Genomic DNA, 19,656 nt, shown 5'->3' with positions numbered 1-19,656 from the left:
AACACTCACTACAGAGTTCCAAACTGCCTCTGGAGACAACGTCCGCACAAGAACTGTTCGTCGGGAGTTTCATGAAATGGGTTTCCATGGCCGAGCAGCCGCACACAAGCCTAAGACCACCATGCGCAATGCCAAGCGTTGGCTGGAGTGGTGTAAAGCTCGCCGCCATTGGACTCTGGAGCAGTGGAAACGCCTTCTCTGGAGTGATGAATCACGCTTCACCATCTGTCAGTCTGACGGATGACTCTGGGTTTGACGGACGCCAGGAGAACGCTACCTGCCCCACTGTATAGTGCCAACTGTAAAGAATGGTGGAGGAGGAATAATGGTCTGGGGCTATTTTTCATGGTTCGGGATACGTTCAATTGAAGGAAAATCTTAACGCCACAGCATACAAGCATTTCGCTACACTCGCATTAACATCTGCTAACCATGTGTATGTGACCAATACAATGACATTCTAGATGATTCTCTACTTCCAACTTTGTGGCAACAGTTTGGGAAAAGCCCTTTCCTATTTCAGCATGACAATGCTCCGGTGCACAAAGCGAGATCCATACCGAAATGGTTTGTCGAGATCAGTGTGGAAGAACTTGACTGGCCTGCACAGAGCCCTGACCTCAACCCCATCGAACACCTTTGGGATGAATTGGAACGTTGACTGCGAGCCATGCCTAAATCGGACAACATCAAAAGGACCCTTGAATAATTTGCGTAAACAATAAATCAACCGTTCCATTTCGGCAATTGCATTCTCAAATTCATGCAATTGTTTTTAGTCTTTGCTGTAATAAAGGTTTAACCAAAACAAAAAAAACTATTGTACGCTAAATGTATTTAATGTTGTTTACATTGTTCCAAAAATGGTTTAAAAAAATTGTAATCTAACAGCACCTTTTTGGGACACATAATATGCACGCAGCTCCTTACCTTCTCTTACTTGATCTCCAGTATTTTCCACAACTAGTCAAATTTATTCCACACATCTGACTCTCCCTTTAACTCCTGAGCAACTAGTAAACCAGCCCCATTTCATGTTAATTTGTCACGTCCTCTGCATCCATTTTGCTGTCACGTGTTACGGTGTTCAGAGTTTGTTATAACCAATTTATTGATGTGATTATGATATGCTATAGGTCCGGCCCTATCGATGCATACACGTGTCATGTAAAGAGAGCAAAGGTTAAGGGAAAAGGGAATGTTTTTCCTAAACAAACGAGGGCTTTTGGTAACAGAACTTTTCTGTCAGAAATTATTGTAATTATGTTGCAGCTTCAGCAACACGATAAACACTGTTGATGTCCTGTGGTGGTTGCTGCAGGAGGTATGAGAGAGGGACTACGGGTGCTAGTCACAGTCACTCGCTGGTCATTTATTTTATTTTTCATTATTATTATTTTTACACAACACAGGAAGTCTGAGATCGGCACAATCAAATCAATTGCAGTAGGACTCCATCTAGTAATTTGTGTGTCTTAATTATTTAATTATTTAACAGTGTGCTTATAGCATCAGACAAGCTCAGTGCATATAGTTGATTTGATTAAAACACATAGGATGCATCTATATATGGAAAAATACCCTTTTAAAATGTTCAATCAATCGTTTGGGCAAAAGAACAGACAACTGCCTCTGTCACCGAAGATTATTTTTTAGTAAGGGACAGCTTAGTCCCCGAATAAATAAATAAAATAAATGTCAACTGAGTTGTCTGTTCTTTCGACCAATCGATTGGTCTACATTTTAAGATGTATATTTTATATATACTGAACAAAAATATAAACGCAACATGTAAAGTGTTGGACCCATGTTTCATGAGCTGAAAAAAAAGATTACAGAAATGTTTCACACACACAAAAAGCTTATTTCACTGAACTTATGTGCACACATTTGTTTACATCCCTGTTAGTGAACATTTCTCCTTTGCCAAGATAATCCATCCACTTGACAGGTGTGGCATATCAAGAAACTGAATAAACATTATATTAAACAGCATGATCCTTACACAGGTGCATCTTGTGCTGGGGTCAATAGAAGGACTCTAAAATGTGTCATTTTGTCACACAACAGAATGTCACAGTTGTCTCAAGTTGAGGGAGCGTGCAATTGGCAGGAATGTCCACCAGAGTTTTTGCCAGAGAATTTCATGTTAATTTCCCTACCATAAGCCGCCTCCAACGTCATTTTAGATATGTTTTTCTGTCTGTAATAAAGCCTTTTTGTGGGGGGGAAACTCGTTCTGATTGGCTCGGCCTGGCTCCCAAGTGGGTGGGTCTATGGCTACGCCCCTGCCCAGTTATGTGAATAGGGCCTAATTTATTTATTTAAATTGACTGATTTCCTTATATAAACTATAACTCAGTAAAAATTATTGAGTTTATATTTTTGTTCAGTATACATAGTTAAATAGAACTATAAGAAATGTAAGATTTGTCAAATTATATCCAGTTCAGGGCTCCAGCTATGCATTTGGTTTGCTAACTTGCTAGATGTCAAGATCAAGCTTCTTTGGTTACAGCAGAGTCATTCAGTCCCATCCTGGATCAAGATCCCTGTTGCGTAAACAGTTTTGTGCATAAAAAATTGAAATTATATATTTTTGGAAATAGCGGCCCTTGTGTGCACATTCAGTAATACAGTATACCCCGGTATGGTACAGAAAAGTTATGACTATATCAAAATCTGGACAACACCCAACCCTATCGTGGATACCATTTTTATGTCTCGGTGTCCAGTATAAGGAAGTTAGAGGTAGTTTTGCGAGCCAATGCTAGCCTATGAATATTTGCTAGCATGCTAACTTCCTTCATACTGGACACAGAGACATAACATTTTTATACACAAATTCATCGGACTTTGGAAAAGTAGTTAAAAAAATCCAAAGTATCCCTTTACTCCCAGACATAGTGCTGTTGCTGCCCTAAGTCTGGGACTTCAGAGAGAACATGGCTCCTCTGACCTCTTTCAGTAGCACATGAATCAGACACAAACATGTGTATCCATCCACAGCCAACCCAGCTATGTAGTGAAGCTACAACAGGTATTTACAGTAAGTCACAATCTAGTACTGGGAAGTAAGGGAGCAAAGGAAACAAAACATGAAGCAGACTATATTTCTTGAGGAAAACAGTCATAATGTTGGAAAATGTTGGAAAACAAAATGCATTAGGTTGTCACCCAGAGTCACATTTGTTTCACTTGCAAGCTATAGCACATAATATTTTACAAAAGTAGGCTAAAGGGCCATAGAGAGAAGTCTGCTTCTGGTTTTCTTTATTGCCAAGGAAAATCTGGTATTGTAGTATCGCGATACGGGTATCGTGACAACACTACTGTCTAGGGTGATGGAATTCAACATGCTGGGAGGGAAAGCTGCAGCTGAAGCGGCCTTATTTGGACAGATCCCTCAGGACTATGACCATTAGCAAATATACTGCATGCAAACCCATAGTTACAGCCTTGGCTGGCTGTAAAAGACTCCTCAGAAACAGTCAAAAGCCGACAGACTACTACAGCTAACCCTTCTATGAGCTCTACTGGGAATAAGAGCACACCTATCAAATGCACATGCACACACCTAACACCTATCAAATCTATGGCAGCTCCGACACTGTCTGGGTCAGAAGCCCTCAGGTTGGTGTGTGCATTTCTCTGTCTGGTCTGGACAAAACAAAAGTACACATTCACATATGAATAGAAACAGAGAGCCACCCTGGCTTATAGTGTCAATGGCCCAACACAGGCCTACACACCCGCCAAACAACACACTATTCTTACACTTAATCCAGCAGGGAAGATAGCCTGTCTCATATTTTACCGTAGGGTCATAAAGGACCTGTTTTGAACAGGTAGAAGAGAGGCTGCTAACCCCATTAGTTACCGGGACCTGTTCTGATTCGGGACCAGTTGATATTTACATGACATTTCAGTCATTTAGCAGACGCTCTTATCCAGAGTGACTTACAGTAGTGTGTGCATAGATGTTCATACTTTTTTCATACTGGTCCCACGTGGGAATCAAAATCATTGCAAAGGCCATGCTCTACCAACTGAGCCACAAGGGACTGGGGCACTAGGTCACTCCTGGTCCTGGAGGGCTGCTGTGTGTGCAGGCGATATCCATAGGGGTGTGTACAGTACTAGCTATGCTACATACCTAGGCTTATACTGTGCTGTAGCAGTTATAGTAGTAGCAGCAGTAGTACTAATAGTAGTAGTAGAAGCAGTTGTACTAATAATAGTAGTACTAATAGTAGTAGTATTAGCAGTACATACCTTTAGACTTGACTCATAATCTGTGTTGCCTTTAAACATGAGGCCCAGTCTCATGTGGATCTCCGTGGCTCGGGAGAAACTGGGGTCAATATAGAGCACTTCCTGAAACGCTTTTATCGCCCTGCACACACACAGAGACACAGGAGGAGAGGGTTAAACATAGGGTGGAACAAAACACGACACATTAAAAAAATACTCTAATTCCCAAAAGCAAAAATGTGTGGAAATAACCTAAGGGTGCTTTTTCTCCTGGGATAAAAATAGAGCGAGGCAAAGAACTAAAGGACTGTTGATTCTGATTGCTAGAGCATCCCTGAAGTGTGTGAGTGAAAGAGCAGAAGAGCAAGCACCGCTGTCATCAAAATTACCCCCACCCACAACCACCCCGATATAAAACAAAAACAAATAAGACACCCCATATAGGCTACAAAACAAACATACTCCACTCTACTGCTCCACCCCTCTCCTATACAAATACACATATCTTACAAATAAACACCAACTATAACAACGTACACAAATAAATCCACTCACAGTGCGGTTGTGAAAACAAAGGCTATCGTATGTCACCACAGAGGTCTGCCACAGCAAGAGAGACTACAGTAGAAACACTGATCTCACTGCTGAGGCTGCCTGTGCACTGCTCGCTCGCACGCACGCACACACGCACACACACACGCTGCTGTGCTGAAGCAAAGCACTCTGAACCCATTGGCCTCTCTCCCCCTCCTATCCCTGTTCCAATCCTTCCTTCCTCCCGCTCTCGTTCATTTGTTCCCTCCAGAGAGCTAGGCGCTCCAGCTTCTCTAGGCTGGAACAGATTGGCAGAGACACAGAGCAAACGGCAGACAAGCTAACAGAGAATACCTTCTACAGGACAGACAGATAAGAGGCAGAACACTAAACAATACCAAGTGTTCTCTGACTGAACCCCAATTATACCAGAGTTAAGTTATTAGTGACAAAGTCGTGTTGTATTATGAATCTGATGTAGGCAATATAACCCACTGCTCTAGCCCTGTAGCTCTCCAGGAACAATGTTGGTGACTAGGACTGGGAATTCCCAGGGAACTAACGATACGACATTATCACTATACTTTGGTGCCGATACGGCATGTATTGCCATACACAGGGATGCGCACAATTGGCCCAGCGTCGTCTGGGTTTGGCAGAGGTAGGAACATCATTGTAAAATATAATTTGTTCTTAACTGACAGACAGCCTAGTTAAAAATAATAATAATAATTGCAATTCGATACTGTGATTTTTTTGCGATTTGATGTTCCAAACATATTGCTCACCATGTCTGCTGCAGAGAGATAAGCGAGAGAACTACTTTTGATCAGTCATGGCAATAAAAAGAGCTGAAAACAAAATGGTGCAGGTACAGTCAACTAGCGCAAAAATAATATTGCTATATTGTCAAAACGATACATCTTCAAAAATAATATCCCGATATGTAACTGTCAATTTTTCCCCCAATCTCTATTGGTGAGCACTGCTCTGGCCCTATGAGGTAACATTACATCTTTCAGCTCTGAATTCCTCTGAAGTCTCTAGCTGGTGATGTAACATGTCCTACATTGAGGGAGAAACCTAAATGACCCGCTTCTCTGTATCCCCCCTCCCCCCATGTGGAACTCCCTTCCCCTGGGAGAGAGAAGGGCTATACTATATACAGTACCAGTCAAAAGTTTGGACACACCTACTCATTCAAGTGTTTTTCTTTATTTTTTACTATTTTCTACATTGTAGAATAATAGTGAAGACATTAAAACTATGAAATAACACATATGGAATCATGTATTAACCAAAAAAGTGTTAACAATTCAAAACATATTTTATATTATTCAAAGTAGCCACCCTATGCCTCTTGGCATTCTCTCAACCAGCTTCATGAGGTAGTCACCTGGAACGCATTTCAATTAACAGGTGTGCCTTGTTAAAAGTCAATTTGTGGAATTTCATTCCTTCTTAATGCGTTTGAGCCAATCAGTTGTGTTGTGACAAGGTGGGTATACAGAAGTTATCCCTATTTGGTAAAAGACCAAGTCCGTATAATGGCAAGAACAGCTCAAATAAGCATAGAGAAATGACAGTCCGTTATTTTAAGGCATGAAGTTCAGTCAATCCGGAAAAGGTCAAGAACTTTGAAAGTTTCTTCAAATGCAGTCGCAAAAACCATTAAGCGCCATGATGAAACTGGCTCTCATGCGGACTGCCACAGGAAAGGAAGACCCAGAGTTACCTCTGCTGCAGAGGATAAGTTCATTAGAGTTACCAGCCTCAGATTGCAGCCCAAAAAAAGCTTCAGAGTTCTCAACATCAACTGTTCAGAAGAGACTGCGTGAATCAGGCCTTCATGGTCGAATATCTGCAAAGAAACCACTACTAAAAGGACACCAATAAGAAGAAGAAACTTGCTTGGGCCAAGAAACACGAGCAACGGGCATTAGAACGGTGGAAATCTATCCTTTGGTCTGATGAGTCGAAATTTGAGACTTTTGGCTCCAACCGCCATGGTGAACGGAGAGGTGAACGGATGATCTCCGCATGTGTGGTTCCCACCATGAAGGATGGAGGTGATGGTGTAGGGGTGATTTGTTGGTGACACCATCAGTGATTTATTTTTTTATTCAAGGCACACTTAACCAGCATGGCTACCACAGCATTCTGCAGCGATACGCCATCCCATCTGGTTAGCGCTAAGTGGGACTGTCATTTGTTTTTCAACAGGACAATGACCCAAAACACACCTCCAGGTTGTGTAAGGGCTATTTGACAAAGGAGAGTGATGGCATGCTGCATCAGATGACCTGGCCTCCACAATCCCCCGACCTCAACCAAATTGAGATGGTTTGGGATAAGTAGGACCGCAGAGTGAAGGAAAAGCAGTGCTCAGCATATGTGGGAACTCCTTCAAGACTGTTGGAAAAGCTTTCCTCTTGAAGCTGGTTGAGAGAATGCCAATCGTGTGCAAAGCTGTTATCAAGGCAAACGGTGGCTACTTTGAAAAATTGTAAATATATTTTTATGTTTTTAACAATTTTGGTTACTAAATGATTCAATGTAGAAAATAGTAAAAATAAAGAAAAACCCTTGAATGAGTAGGTGTGTCCAAACATTTCTGCCCTGCTAGAGCTGCTGGTCAACTGTAAGTGATGTTATTGTTAAGTGAAAACACCTAGGAGCAACAACGGCTCAGCCATGAAGTGGTAGGCCACACAAGCTCATGGAACGGTACCACCGAGTGCTGAAGCGCGTAGCTCATAAAAATCGTCTGTCCTCGGTTGCAACACTGGAAGCAATGTCAGCACAACTGTTCGTCGGGAGCTTCATGGTCAAGCAGCCGCATACAAGCCTGGGGAAGGCCCTTTTCTGTTTCAGCATGACAATGTCCCCATGCACAAAACGAGATCCATACAGAAATGGTTGGTCAAAGTTGGTGTGGAAGAACTTGACTGGCCTGCACAGAGCCCTGACCTCAACTCCATCGAACACCTTTGGGATGAATTGGAACGCAGACTGCGAGGCAGGCCTAATCGCCCAACATCAGTGCCTGACCTCACTAATGCTCGTGGCTGAATGGATCAAGTCCCCCGCAGCAATGTTCCAACATCTACTGGAAAGCCTTCCCAGAAGGAGTGGAGGCTGTTATAGCAGCAAAGGAGGGAACCAACTCTATATTAATGCCCAGGATTTTGGAATGTGATGTTCGACGAGCAGGTGTCCACATACTTTTGGTCATGCCGTGTATGTAAACTTGACAGGCTGACAGCACTGGAGGCACTCAAGGTCAAGGCAGGGGAGAAGGGGAGGCAAGGACCAGAACTAGGGTTGGTGTTGTAGATGAACACAGTTCAGAAGTAGGCTAGCTTGTGTACACCCATCCAGACTGAAAAAGATCTCCTGGTCAAAAAAGTTGCACTTAAAACAATGGAGCATTCAAAAGTATGCAAGTATCTATTTACTGTTATAGATGAATGCCTCACAAGCTAATGGAATGGCTGGAGTTGACCGATGCAAAGCACATTTCTTTTTAATAAGGCCTAAGCACCTCATCGTGCTCGTGGTATACATTGCTAATGGATGGCTTCCCCAATGCAATCATTAAATCAAGCTTTAATTATACAGCACACTTCAGATGTGGAATGCAACGCAATGTGCTTTACAGGTGGAAAAAACTATTTAAACAATAAAAATAAATGATGACATTTTTACTCCGCAACAAACATAAGATTTAAAAAAAACTAAAAGGACAAACTAAAAACACTAGGGAAAAGTAAAGCTAAAAAGATGTGTTTTAAGATCAGTTTCAGCCCCCCTCAGGTTCTCTGGCAGGCTTTGCCTTTCCATGCCTCTTGGTCCTAGGCTTTGAGATAGTTAAAAGGCCAGTGCCAAAGGACCTGAGGGACCTACTGGGTACATAACTTAAAAGCATGTCTGACATGTATTTAAAACCCAATAGAAGAAACTTAGATCTAAAACTCAGGCAGCCAGTGCATTACCCATTACCAACAATACATTTGAGAAAAGCAAAACAAAAATGGAAAATAGCCTGATCGGATGGCTTGACTGTTGGCTTTATAACATTTAGATCCAATATGGCTCCTAATCATGGCAGTAACATTAGCTGCATTATTCATGATAAAATAACTAACACGTAGATGCATAAATGACTGCCTAGACAACATTTAGATACAAGATGACAGCCAGATGCATCAAAGACACATCCTCGCAGTATTACTCCCTATGGAAACTAATAGAGGGGGCCTACCTTCTCTGTCCTGCATGGGCCTCTGAGGAGGGGGGCTGCACTGGCCTAGACAGGGAGAAAGGGGACCTACAGTAGTCAATATCAGGCAATGCCACAGACACCTAGCAACACTACACAGCCTCAGCAAAGCACTTACTCAACAAGGACCCAAGTACAGTAATACATTCCCCAGGGTATTTAGTTACTACTCCTCTGGTGCAACGTAGGAAATCACTTTTGTGATTTGAATTATTCAGTTAGTAATTTATAGTGGCACCTAACCTACGATTTTCTAGCTGCTTGAAAATGGAAAAAAACAGTGTATATTCTCTCGCTCCAAAACCATTGTTTTAATTCCATAGTCTAAGACGTTGGGGGAAGGGGGTGCTAAACTGACATCTGGAATGGTTTAAAAAAAGGGTCATACTATGGATCATTTAGCTATCTGATTTTGAATTTTAAGTCAACTTTAGGTATAATGTTTTAAAAATTGGATAAAATGTAGATTTTGGGCCATTACTACTAAAGCCATAGAAACACATTGAATAACACATTCATAAATGGCAAAAAGGACAGTAAATAAAGTCGGAAGAAACAAGGTTATGAAGTGTCTGTCATAAATCTAGGAATTCTATTTTTGAATTAAATTGCGCCGGGTGGCGCAGTGGTCTAAGGCACTGCATCTCAGTGCAAGAGGCATCACTACAGTCCCTGGTTCGAATCCAGGCTGTATCACATCCGGCAGTGATTGGGAGTCAAATAGAGCGGGCACAATTTGCCCAGCGTCATCTGGGTTAGGCCGGGGTAGGCCGTCAATGTAAATAAGAATTTGTTCGTAACTGAATTGCCTAGTTAAATAAAAAAGGTTAAATAAAAATAATTTAAAAAAATATACACACACACACACACATATACTACAGCTAAAAGGTTTTAGAACACCTACTCATTCGAGATTTTTTATTTTTACTATTTTCTAGATTGTATAATAATAGTGAAGACATCAAAACTATGAAATAACACATATGGAATCATGTAGTAAACAAAAAAAATGTTAAATCAAAATATATTTTATATTTGAGTAGCCACCTTTTGCCTTGATAACAGCTTTGCACACTCTTGGCATTCTCTCAACCAGCTTCATGAGGTAGGCACCAGAAATGCATTTCAATTAACAGGTATGCCTTTTAAAAAGTTAATTTGTGGAATTTCTTTCCTTCTTAATGCATTTGAGTCAATCAGTTGTGTTGTGACAAGGTAGGGGTGGTATAAAGAAGATAGCCCTATTTGGTAAAAGACCCAAGTCCATATTATGGCAAGAACAACTCAAATAAGCAAAGAGAAACGACAGTCGATCATTACTTTAAGACATGAAGGTCAGTCAATCCAGAAAAGTGCTAGCGCAAAAATCATCATTAAATGAAATTGGCTCTCGTGAAGACCATCACAATAAAGGAACACCCAGAGTTACCTCTGCTGCAGAGGATAACTTCATTAGAGTTACCAGCCTCAGAAATTGCAGCCCAAATGAATGCTACACAGAGTTCAAGTAACAGACAGCTCAACATCAACTGTTCAGAGAAGACTGTGTGAATCAGTTCTTCATGGTTGAATTACTGCAAAGAAACCATTACTAAAAGACACCAATAAGAAGAAGAGACTTGCTTGGGCCAAGAAACAAACACAAGCAATGGACATTAGACCAGTGGAAATCTGTTCTTTGTTCTAGACTCCAAATTGGAGATTTTGGTTCCAACCGCCGTGTCTTTGTGAGATGCGATGTGGCTGAACGGATGATCTCTGCATGTGCATTTCTGTAACTCCTTCAAGACTGTTGGAAAAGCATCCAGGTGAAGCTGGCTGAGAAAATGCCAAGAGTGTGCAAAGCTGTCATCAAGGCAAAGGGTGGCTATTTGAAGAATCTCAAATATAAAACACATTTTCATTTGTTTGACACTTTTTTGGTTACTACATGATTGCATTGTTGTTATTTCATAGTTTTGTCTTCACTATTATTCTACAATGTAGAAAATAGTAAAAACAAAGAAAAACCCTTAGTTAGGTGTGTCCAAACGTTTGACCAGTAGAGTGTGTGTACGCACACACACACACACACACACACACACACACACACACACACACACACACACACACACACACACACACACACACACACACACACACACACACACACACACACACACACACACACACACACACACACACACACACACACAGAGAGAATGCATTCGGAACAAATTCAGACCCCTTGACTTTTCCCATTTTGTTACGTTACAGCCTTCTTCTAAAATTGATTACATGTTTTTTCCCCTAATCAATCTACACACAATACCCCATAATGGCAAAGCAAAAACAGTTTTTTGAACATTTTGGCAAATGTATTAAAAACAAACTACTGAAATCACATTTACATAAGTATTCATACCCTTTACTTAGTACTTTGTCGAAGCACCTTTGGCAGCAATTACAGCCTTGAGTCTTCTTGGATATAACACTACAAGCTTGGCACACCTGTATTTGGGGAGTTTCTCTCATTCTTCTCTGCAGATCCTCTCAAGCCCTGTCAGGTTGGATGGAGACCGTCGCTGCACAGCTATTTTCAGGTCTCCCCAGAGATGTCCGGGCTCTGGCTTGGCCACTCAAGGACATTCAGAGACTTGTCCCGAAGCCACTCCTGCGTTGTCTTGGCTATGTGCTTAGGGTCCTTGTACTGTTGGAAGGTGAACCTTCACCCATGTCTGAGGTCCTGAGAGCTTTGAAGCAGGTTTTTAATCAAGGATCTCTCTGTACTTTGCTCCATTCATCTTTCCCTCAATTCTGACTAGTCTCTCAGTCCCTGCCGCTGAAAAACATCCCCAAACCATGATGCTGCCACCACGTTTCACCGTAGGGATGGTGCCAGATTTCCTCCAGACGTGAAGCTTGGCATTCATAGCAAAGAGTTCAATCTTGCTTTCATCAGAACAGAGAATCTTGTTTCTCATGGTCTGAGAACCTTTAGGTGCCCTTTGGCAAACTCCAAGCGGGCTGTCATGTGCCTTTTACTGAGGAGTGGCTTCTGTCTGGCCACTCTACCATAAAGGCCTGATTGGTGGCGTACTGCAGAGATGGTTGTCCTTCTGGAAGGTTCTCTCATCTCCACAGAGGAACTCTGGAGCTCTGTCAGAGTGACCATCAGGTTCTTGGTCACCTCACTGACCAAGGCCCTTCTCCCCCAATTACTCAGTTTGGCCAGGCAGCCAGCTCTAAGAAGAGTCTAAGTGGTGCCAAACTTCTTCCATTTAAGAATGATGGAGGCCACTGTGTTCTTGGGGACCTAAAATGCTGCAGAAATTTTTTGGTACCCTTCCGCAGATCTGTGCCTCGACACAATCCTGTCTCAGAGCTCTACGGAAAATTCCTTCGACCTCATGACTTGGTTTTTGCTTACATGCACTGTCAACTGTGGGACCTTATATAGACAGGTGTGTACCTTTCCAAATCATGTCTAATCAATTGAATTTACCATAAGTGGACTCCAATCAAGTTGTAGAAACATATCAAGGATAATCAATGGAAACAGGATGCACCTGAGCTCATCTTAGAGTTTCATAGCAAAGGGTCTGAATACTTATATAAATAAGGAAATCTTTTTATTTGTACAATTTCTAAAACCCTGTTTTCGCTTTGTCATTATGGGGTTTTGCGTGTAGATTGATGAGGAACATTTTTTATTTAATCATTTTAAGAATAAGGATGTAATGTAACAAAATGTGGAAAAATTCAAGGGGTTTGAATACTTTCCGAATGTACTGTATGTATGTATGTATGTATGTATGTATGTATGTATGTATGTATTACACACACACACACTTTTTCATCACACATTAAACCTCTTTTTTGGGGTAGGCACAAAACTACATTCATACTTCCATTCTTCTTCTTTTTTTTTTCTTTTTTTTATCGGCACCGGTTACCTTCAGACAAGTCCCGTGACTTCTGGGCGCAATAGAACAAAACGGAGAACACCATCATGTTAGTGAGAATATCCCCGTTCCATAGAGTGGTTGTTCGCAGGTCAAACCATTCGGACGCTACAGACATTTTCGTGAGAAGACCTTTCACCCGCAGATGCGAAGTGCGACACTGGCGGATTGAGACGCATCCAATGCCAAACTGATATCTCTAGCTTAAACTGACAGGATTTTATGGAATTTTGTATTATTATAAATTATAAATTTAGGGGGTTAAATACCAGCTTTAGCAGTGGGAGAAAACAGTGAGAGACAACGACGACCGTGAACTGGATTACACAGACAGAGCACCGACTGCAGTGTGTGCGCGCGTCGACAGCATCAAAACCAAGCCATCCCTGTCAAGACTGAGTGTGTGTGCATGTGTGCGTGCACATGTGAGTGTGTTAGTTTGCAGAGAAATACACCCCCCCACACACACACTATGACCACAACAACACAGCATATCACACTACATCCTCTTCCTCTCCCCACACTTTAACCTTTTCATGACCATGACCATGAGCATATACAGTCGTGGCCAAAAGTTTTGAGAATGACAGAAATATTAATTTCCACAAAGTTTGCTGCTTCAGTGTCTTTAGATATTTTTGTCAGATGTTACTATGGAATAATGATGTCACGTTCCTGACCTGTTTTCTTTTGTCTTGTATTTATTTAGTTGGTCAGGGCGTGAGTTGGGTGGTTTTGTCTATGTGTGATTTTCTATGTTGGGATTTTGTGTTCGGCCTGGTATGATTCTCAATCAGAGGGAGCTGTCAATCGTTGTCCCTGATTGAGAATCATACTAAGGCAGCCGGGGTTTCACGTGTGTTTTGTGGGTGTTTGTTTCCGTGTTTGTATTCGTGCCACACGGGACTGTTGTCGGTTGTATTAATTTTGTTATTTTGTTTCATGTTAGTGTTCAGTTTCGATCTAATAAATTATCATGAGCACTACCCACTCTGCGTGTTGGTCCGATCCATGCTCCTCCTCGTCTGAGGAGGAGAACGACTATGACGACCGTTACAAATGAAGTATAATTACAAGCATTTCATAAGTGTCAAAGGCTTTTATTGACAATTACATGAAGTTAATGCAAAGAGTCAATATTTGCAGTGTTGACCCTTCTTTTTCAAGACCTCTGCAATCTGCCCTGGCATGCTGTCAATTAACTTCTGGGCCACATCCTGACTGATGGAAGCCCATTCTTGCATAATCAATGCGTAGAGTTTGTCAGAATTTGTGGGTTTTTGTTTGTCCACCCGCCTCTTGAGGATTGACCACAAGGTCTGGGGAGTTTCCTGGCTATGGACCCAAAATATCGATGTTTTGTTCCCCGAGCCACTTAGTTATCACTTTTGCCTTATGGCAAGGTGCTACATCATGCTGGGAAAGGCATTGTTCGTCATCAAGCTGTTCCTGGATGGTTGGGGGAAGTTGCTCTCGGAGGATGTGTTGGTACCATTCTTTATTCATGGCTGTGTTCTTAGGCAAAATTGTGAGTGAGCCCACTCCCTTGGCTGAGAAGCAACCCCACACATGAATGGTCTTACTGTTGGCATGACACAGGACTGATGGTAGCGCTCACCTTGTCTTCTCCGGACAAGCTTTTTTCCGGATGCCCCAAACAATCGGAAAGGGGATTCATCAGAGAAAATTACTTTACCCCAGTCCTCAGCAGTCCAATACCTGTATCTTTTGCAGAATATCAGTCTGTCCCTGATGTTTTTCCTGGAGAGAAGTGGCTTCTTTGCTGCCCAACTTGACACCAGGCCATCCTCCAAAAGTCTTCACCTCACTGTGCGTGCAGATGCACTCACACCTGCCTGCTGCCATTCCTGAGCAAGCTCTGTACTGGTGGTGCCCCGATCCCGCAGCTGAATCAACTTTAGGAGACGGTCCTGTCGCTTGCTGGACTTTCTTGGGCGCCGTGAAGCCTTCTTCACAACAATTGAACCGCTCTCCATGAAGTTCTTGATGATCCGATAAATGGTTGATTTAGGTGCAATCTTACTGGCAGCAATATCCTTGCCTGTGAAGCCCTTTTTGTGCAAAGCAATGATGGCGGCACGTGTTTCCTTTGCAGGAAACCATGGTTGACAAAGGAAGAACAATGATTCCAAGCACCACCCTCCTTTTGAAGCTTCCAGTCTGTTATTTGAACTCAATCATCATGACAGAGTGATCTCCAGCCTTGTCCTCGTCAACACTCACACCTGTGTTAACGAGAGAATCACTGACATGATGTCAGCTGGTCCTTTTGTGGCAGGGCTGAAATGCAGTGGAAATGTTTTTGGGGGATTCAGTTCATTTGCATGGCAAAGAGGGACTTTGCAATTAATTGCAATTCATTTGATCACTCTTCATAACATTCTGGAGTATATGCAAATTGGCATCATACAAACTGAGGCAGCAGACTTTGTGAAAATTTATATTTGTGTCATTCTCAAAACTTTTGGCCACGACTGTATACAGTGAAGGATTTCCTTTCCCTGAACTGTCACCAAAGTCCCTCATCCCAACTCCCCTGAAGCACCAACAGGCTCTAGTCTCTCTGCATATAACATTTTCAAAGGTGGCTCATTCTATATTTGCTGTCGGCAGCGTTCTAGGCTATACTTGCTGTCAGCAGCGTTCTAGGCTATACTTGCTGTCAGCAGCGTTCTAGGCTATACTTGCTGTCAGCAGCGTTCTAGGCTATATTTGCTGTCGGCAGCGTTCTAGGCTATACTTGCTGTCGGCAGCGTTCTAGGCTATATTTGCTGTCGGCAGCGTTCTAGGCTATATTTGCTGTCGGCAGCGTTCTAGGCTATATTTGCTGTCAGCAGAGTTCTAGGCTATATTTGCTGTCAGCAGTGTTCTAGGCTATATTTGCTGTCAGCAGTGTTCTAGGCTATATTTGCTGTCAGCAGTGTTCTAGGCTATATTTGCTGTCAGCAGTGTTCTAGGCTATATTTGCTGTCAGCAGTGTTCTAGGCTATATTTGCTGTAAGCAGTGTCCTAGGCTATATTTGGCCTAAAAGTGTCAGAAGCAGTAAATGGCAACATTCTTCGAAAAACAAAACGTCATATAAAGCCATGACAGGCTGATAGGCTGAATGCATGACTGACACAGTAATTCCGACAAGATAACAGATAGCCTATTCCTCAACAGTCACTCCCACCAGTCAGGTATGGGTTAAATGCAAACACACAGTAAAGAACATACAATAGCTAGACAAATGTATTGTATTACCACACAATTTCAGGACTCATTTCGAAGCCCATGAGGTCATGAATTGCTGAAATAGTGAAGCAAATATAGGTCTCAGGTCTCTAGCCAATAAAATGCACTAGAGTGCAATGGAAAATACTCAGGATATGCAGCTACTTACCACTGAAATGCGTTGTAATGGAAGTAAACCATACCAAGGCCATATAAAAAGGCAGCATTCTGAAAGAGAGGGGGAGAAAACAATGAGTGGCAGAAACAGCACCCTGAGTACTTATTTCTCAAACATCTATTTTTTTTTAAAGATGCCGTGACTGAACAACACTGATTACTCACTCAAGTTTAAACAACATAGGCCATGAAACCAACCAGAGCCCTAATAACATTAAGTCCTGGTTGAGCAATCTCACTGGAAAGTATTAGAGGCTCAAAGGTCAATGGCTAACACATAAACATCTCCCTGTGCCAGTTCCCTGTGGGGAGTCTGCGGGGGTTAATCTGCTTCTCCAGTCACACCTGCTCAGGTAGAGAAACATACCTGGTGAAACAAACCTACACACCACAAAACTGTCACTATATTATTGCACCAGATATGGTTTAGTTAACTTGTTTCGGATAGGGGGCAGCATTTTCACTTTTGGATGAATAGCATGCCCAGAGTGAACTGCCTCCTACTCAGTCCCAGATGCTAATATATGCATATTATTATTAGTATTGGATAGAAAACACTCTGAGGTTTCTAAAACTGTTTGAATGATGTCTGTGAGTATAACAGAACTCATATGGCAGGCCAAAACCTGAGAAGAATTCCAAACAGGAAGTGGGATATCTGAGGTTTGTAGTTTTTGAACTCACCCCTATCGAATACACAGTGGAATATGGGTTATTTCTCACTTCCTAAGGCTTCCACTAGATGTCAACCATCTTTAGAACGTGGTTTCAGGATGCTCATGTGAAGGTGGGCCGGATGGGAGATGTTTTACTAAGGGGTCTGCCTACAGCCTCGTTCTCAGTCACACGCTTTCACTTGAGAGGTTGCTCTCGTTCCAGGGCAATTCTACAGACAATGGAATTGTCTGGTTGGAACAGTATTGAACTTTTATGATAAAAACATTCTAAAGATTGATTCTATACTTAGTTTGACAAGTTTCTTCAACCTGTAATATAACTTTTTGAACGTTTCATCCGAATCGACCAGATCGCGCTTTTGGATTGTTTACCAAGCGCCCTAACAAAAGAAGCTATTGGACATAAATGGACATAAATGATGGACATTATCGAACAAAACATGTGGAACTGCGATTCCTGGGAGTGCATTCTGATGAAGATCATCAAAGGTAAGTGAATATTTATATATGAATAATATGAATAATGTTGACTACCCAACACGGCGTATATTTCTCTGGCTGGTTTGGGCTCTGAGCTCCGTTCTCAGCTTATGCTTTTTCCGTAAAGCTTTTTTGAAATCTGACACAGCGGTTGCATTAAGGAGAAGTGTATCTAAAGTTTCATGTATAATAGCTGTATTTTCATCAACATTTATTATGAGTATTTCTGTGAATTCATGTGGCTCTATGCAATATCACTGCATGTTTTGGAACTACTGAATCTAACACGCCAATGTAAAATAAGATTTTTGGATATAAATATTAACTTTACCGAACAAAACATACATGTATTGTGTAACATGAAGTTCTATGAGTGTCATCTGATGAAGATCATCAAAGGTTAGTGATTAATTGTATCTCTATTTGTGCTTTTTGTGACTCCTCTCTTTGGTGGGAAAAATGGCTGGGTTTATCTGTGACTTGGTGGTGACCTAACATAATCGTTTGTGGAGCTTTCGCTATAAAGCATTATTGAAATCAGACACTGTGGCTGGATTAACGAGAATTGTATCTTTAAAATGGCGCCTAATACTTGTATGTTTGACGCTCTGCAATTTTATTGGCTGTTGGCGAGGGGTTCCGCTAGCGGAACAGGGTTCCGGGGAACGGGGAACCCCAGTCCTAGACAGGTTAACATAGACAGAAACAGTAGCCCCCTCATCCCTGAAAGGATTAAAGTGCATTCTACTGTATGTCCATAGGGTAACTGGTAGAGTAGAGGCCCAAATACATACTTCAGTTCATTTCAAATGAGTCTGAAATTCACCTTTCAGGGGTAACTGTTGTGGCCCAGTTTCATATAACAAACTGTAGTAATAGTCAGAACTGAAACCGGTAGAGGTGTTAAATCTCTAACCACATCACCTACTCAAACACACAAATCAAGTGGAAAACTAATTGCACGTTCAATACCAATCAGAGGTAAATACTGTACATAACAATGCCATTCAGAGCGCTTCACTACCAAAACACGAGAGAGAGCGTGAGAAGACTGACTGCACCATCTATGAAGCTTGGACTGAGGAGAGAGCAGGACAGGAAGGAAGGAACAAACAAACTAATAATGCTTCCACCAGCCCTCAAAAATGTTACGTCTAGAAAAAGCTGAGAATAGCTGGGTTTTAGAAAACCCCCTGTTTTCTAAAACGCCGCTATTCTCAGCTCTTTCTAGACTTAAGGGTGAGGGTGAGACAATCTGTGAGTTGAGAGGAAACAGAGAGGAAGCATAAGTCAGAGTAAGGATGTTTCTGAAAGCCTGTTAGTCTATCCTACATATTCATTCATCTCATGTGCAGTTGAAGTCGGAAGTTAACATACACTTAGGTTGGAGTCATTAAAACTTGTTTTTCAACCTGTGCCTTTAAACAGCTTAGAAAATCTCAAGACATCAGTCAGGAAGTTAAAGCTTGGTCGCAAATGGGTCTTCCAAATGGACAATGACCCCAAGCATACTTCCAAAGTTGTGGCAAAATGGCTTAAGGACAACAAAGTCATGGTATTGGAGTGGCCATCACAAAGCCCTGACCTCAATCCCATAGAAAATGTGTGGGCTGAACTGAAAAAGCATGTGCGAGCAAGGAGGTCTACAAACCTGACTCAGTTACACCAGCTCTGTCAGGAGGAATGGGCCAAAAGTCACCCAACTTATTGTGGGAAGCTTGTGGAAGGCTACTCGAAACGTTTGACCCAAATTAAACAATTTAAAGGCAATGCTACCAAATACTAATTGAGTGTATGTACACTTCTGACCCACTGGTAATGTGAAGAAAGAAATAAAAGCTTAAATAAATCATTCTCTCTTCTATTATTCTGACATTTCACATTCTTAAAATAAAAGTGGTGATCCTAACTGACCTAAGACAGGGAATTTTTACTAGGATTAAATGTCAGGAATTGTGAAAACTGAGGTTAAATGTAATTGGCTAAGGTGTATGTAAACTTCCGACTTCAACTGTATCTATCCCATGAGAGACAGAGAGACCCAGTTAAGTTCAGTCAATGTTTTAACCATTT

General features: G+C 41.8%; 1 protein-coding gene across 3 annotated transcripts in view; it reads right to left on the bottom strand.

Annotated features, from left to right (window-relative positions):
- The window catches only part of kdm6a (lysine (K)-specific demethylase 6A), a 101,821-nt gene that overhangs the window by 66,985 nt on the left and 15,180 nt on the right, over positions 1 to 19,656 (bottom strand). For 2 of the 3 annotated variants that reach the window (XM_039014844.1, XM_039014845.1), the window contains exons 5-6: positions 16,419 to 16,477; positions 4,276 to 4,396 (exon numbers count right to left, since the gene is read on the bottom strand). In XM_039014844.1, the coding sequence (XP_038870772.1) occupies positions 4,276 to 4,396; positions 16,419 to 16,477 (180 nt within the window). Of the gene's footprint in view, positions 1 to 4,275; positions 4,397 to 9,052; positions 9,098 to 16,418; positions 16,478 to 19,656 lie in introns of all 3 variants that reach the window. The other variant, XM_039014843.1, reaches the window with a different exon arrangement.

Source organism: Salvelinus namaycush, chromosome 19 (assembly GCF_016432855.1).
Source record: "Salvelinus namaycush isolate Seneca chromosome 19, SaNama_1.0, whole genome shotgun sequence".
Lineage (NCBI taxonomy): Eukaryota > Metazoa > Chordata > Actinopteri > Salmoniformes > Salmonidae > Salvelinus > Salvelinus namaycush.
This window is presented reverse-complemented; position numbering and strand designations above follow the sequence as displayed.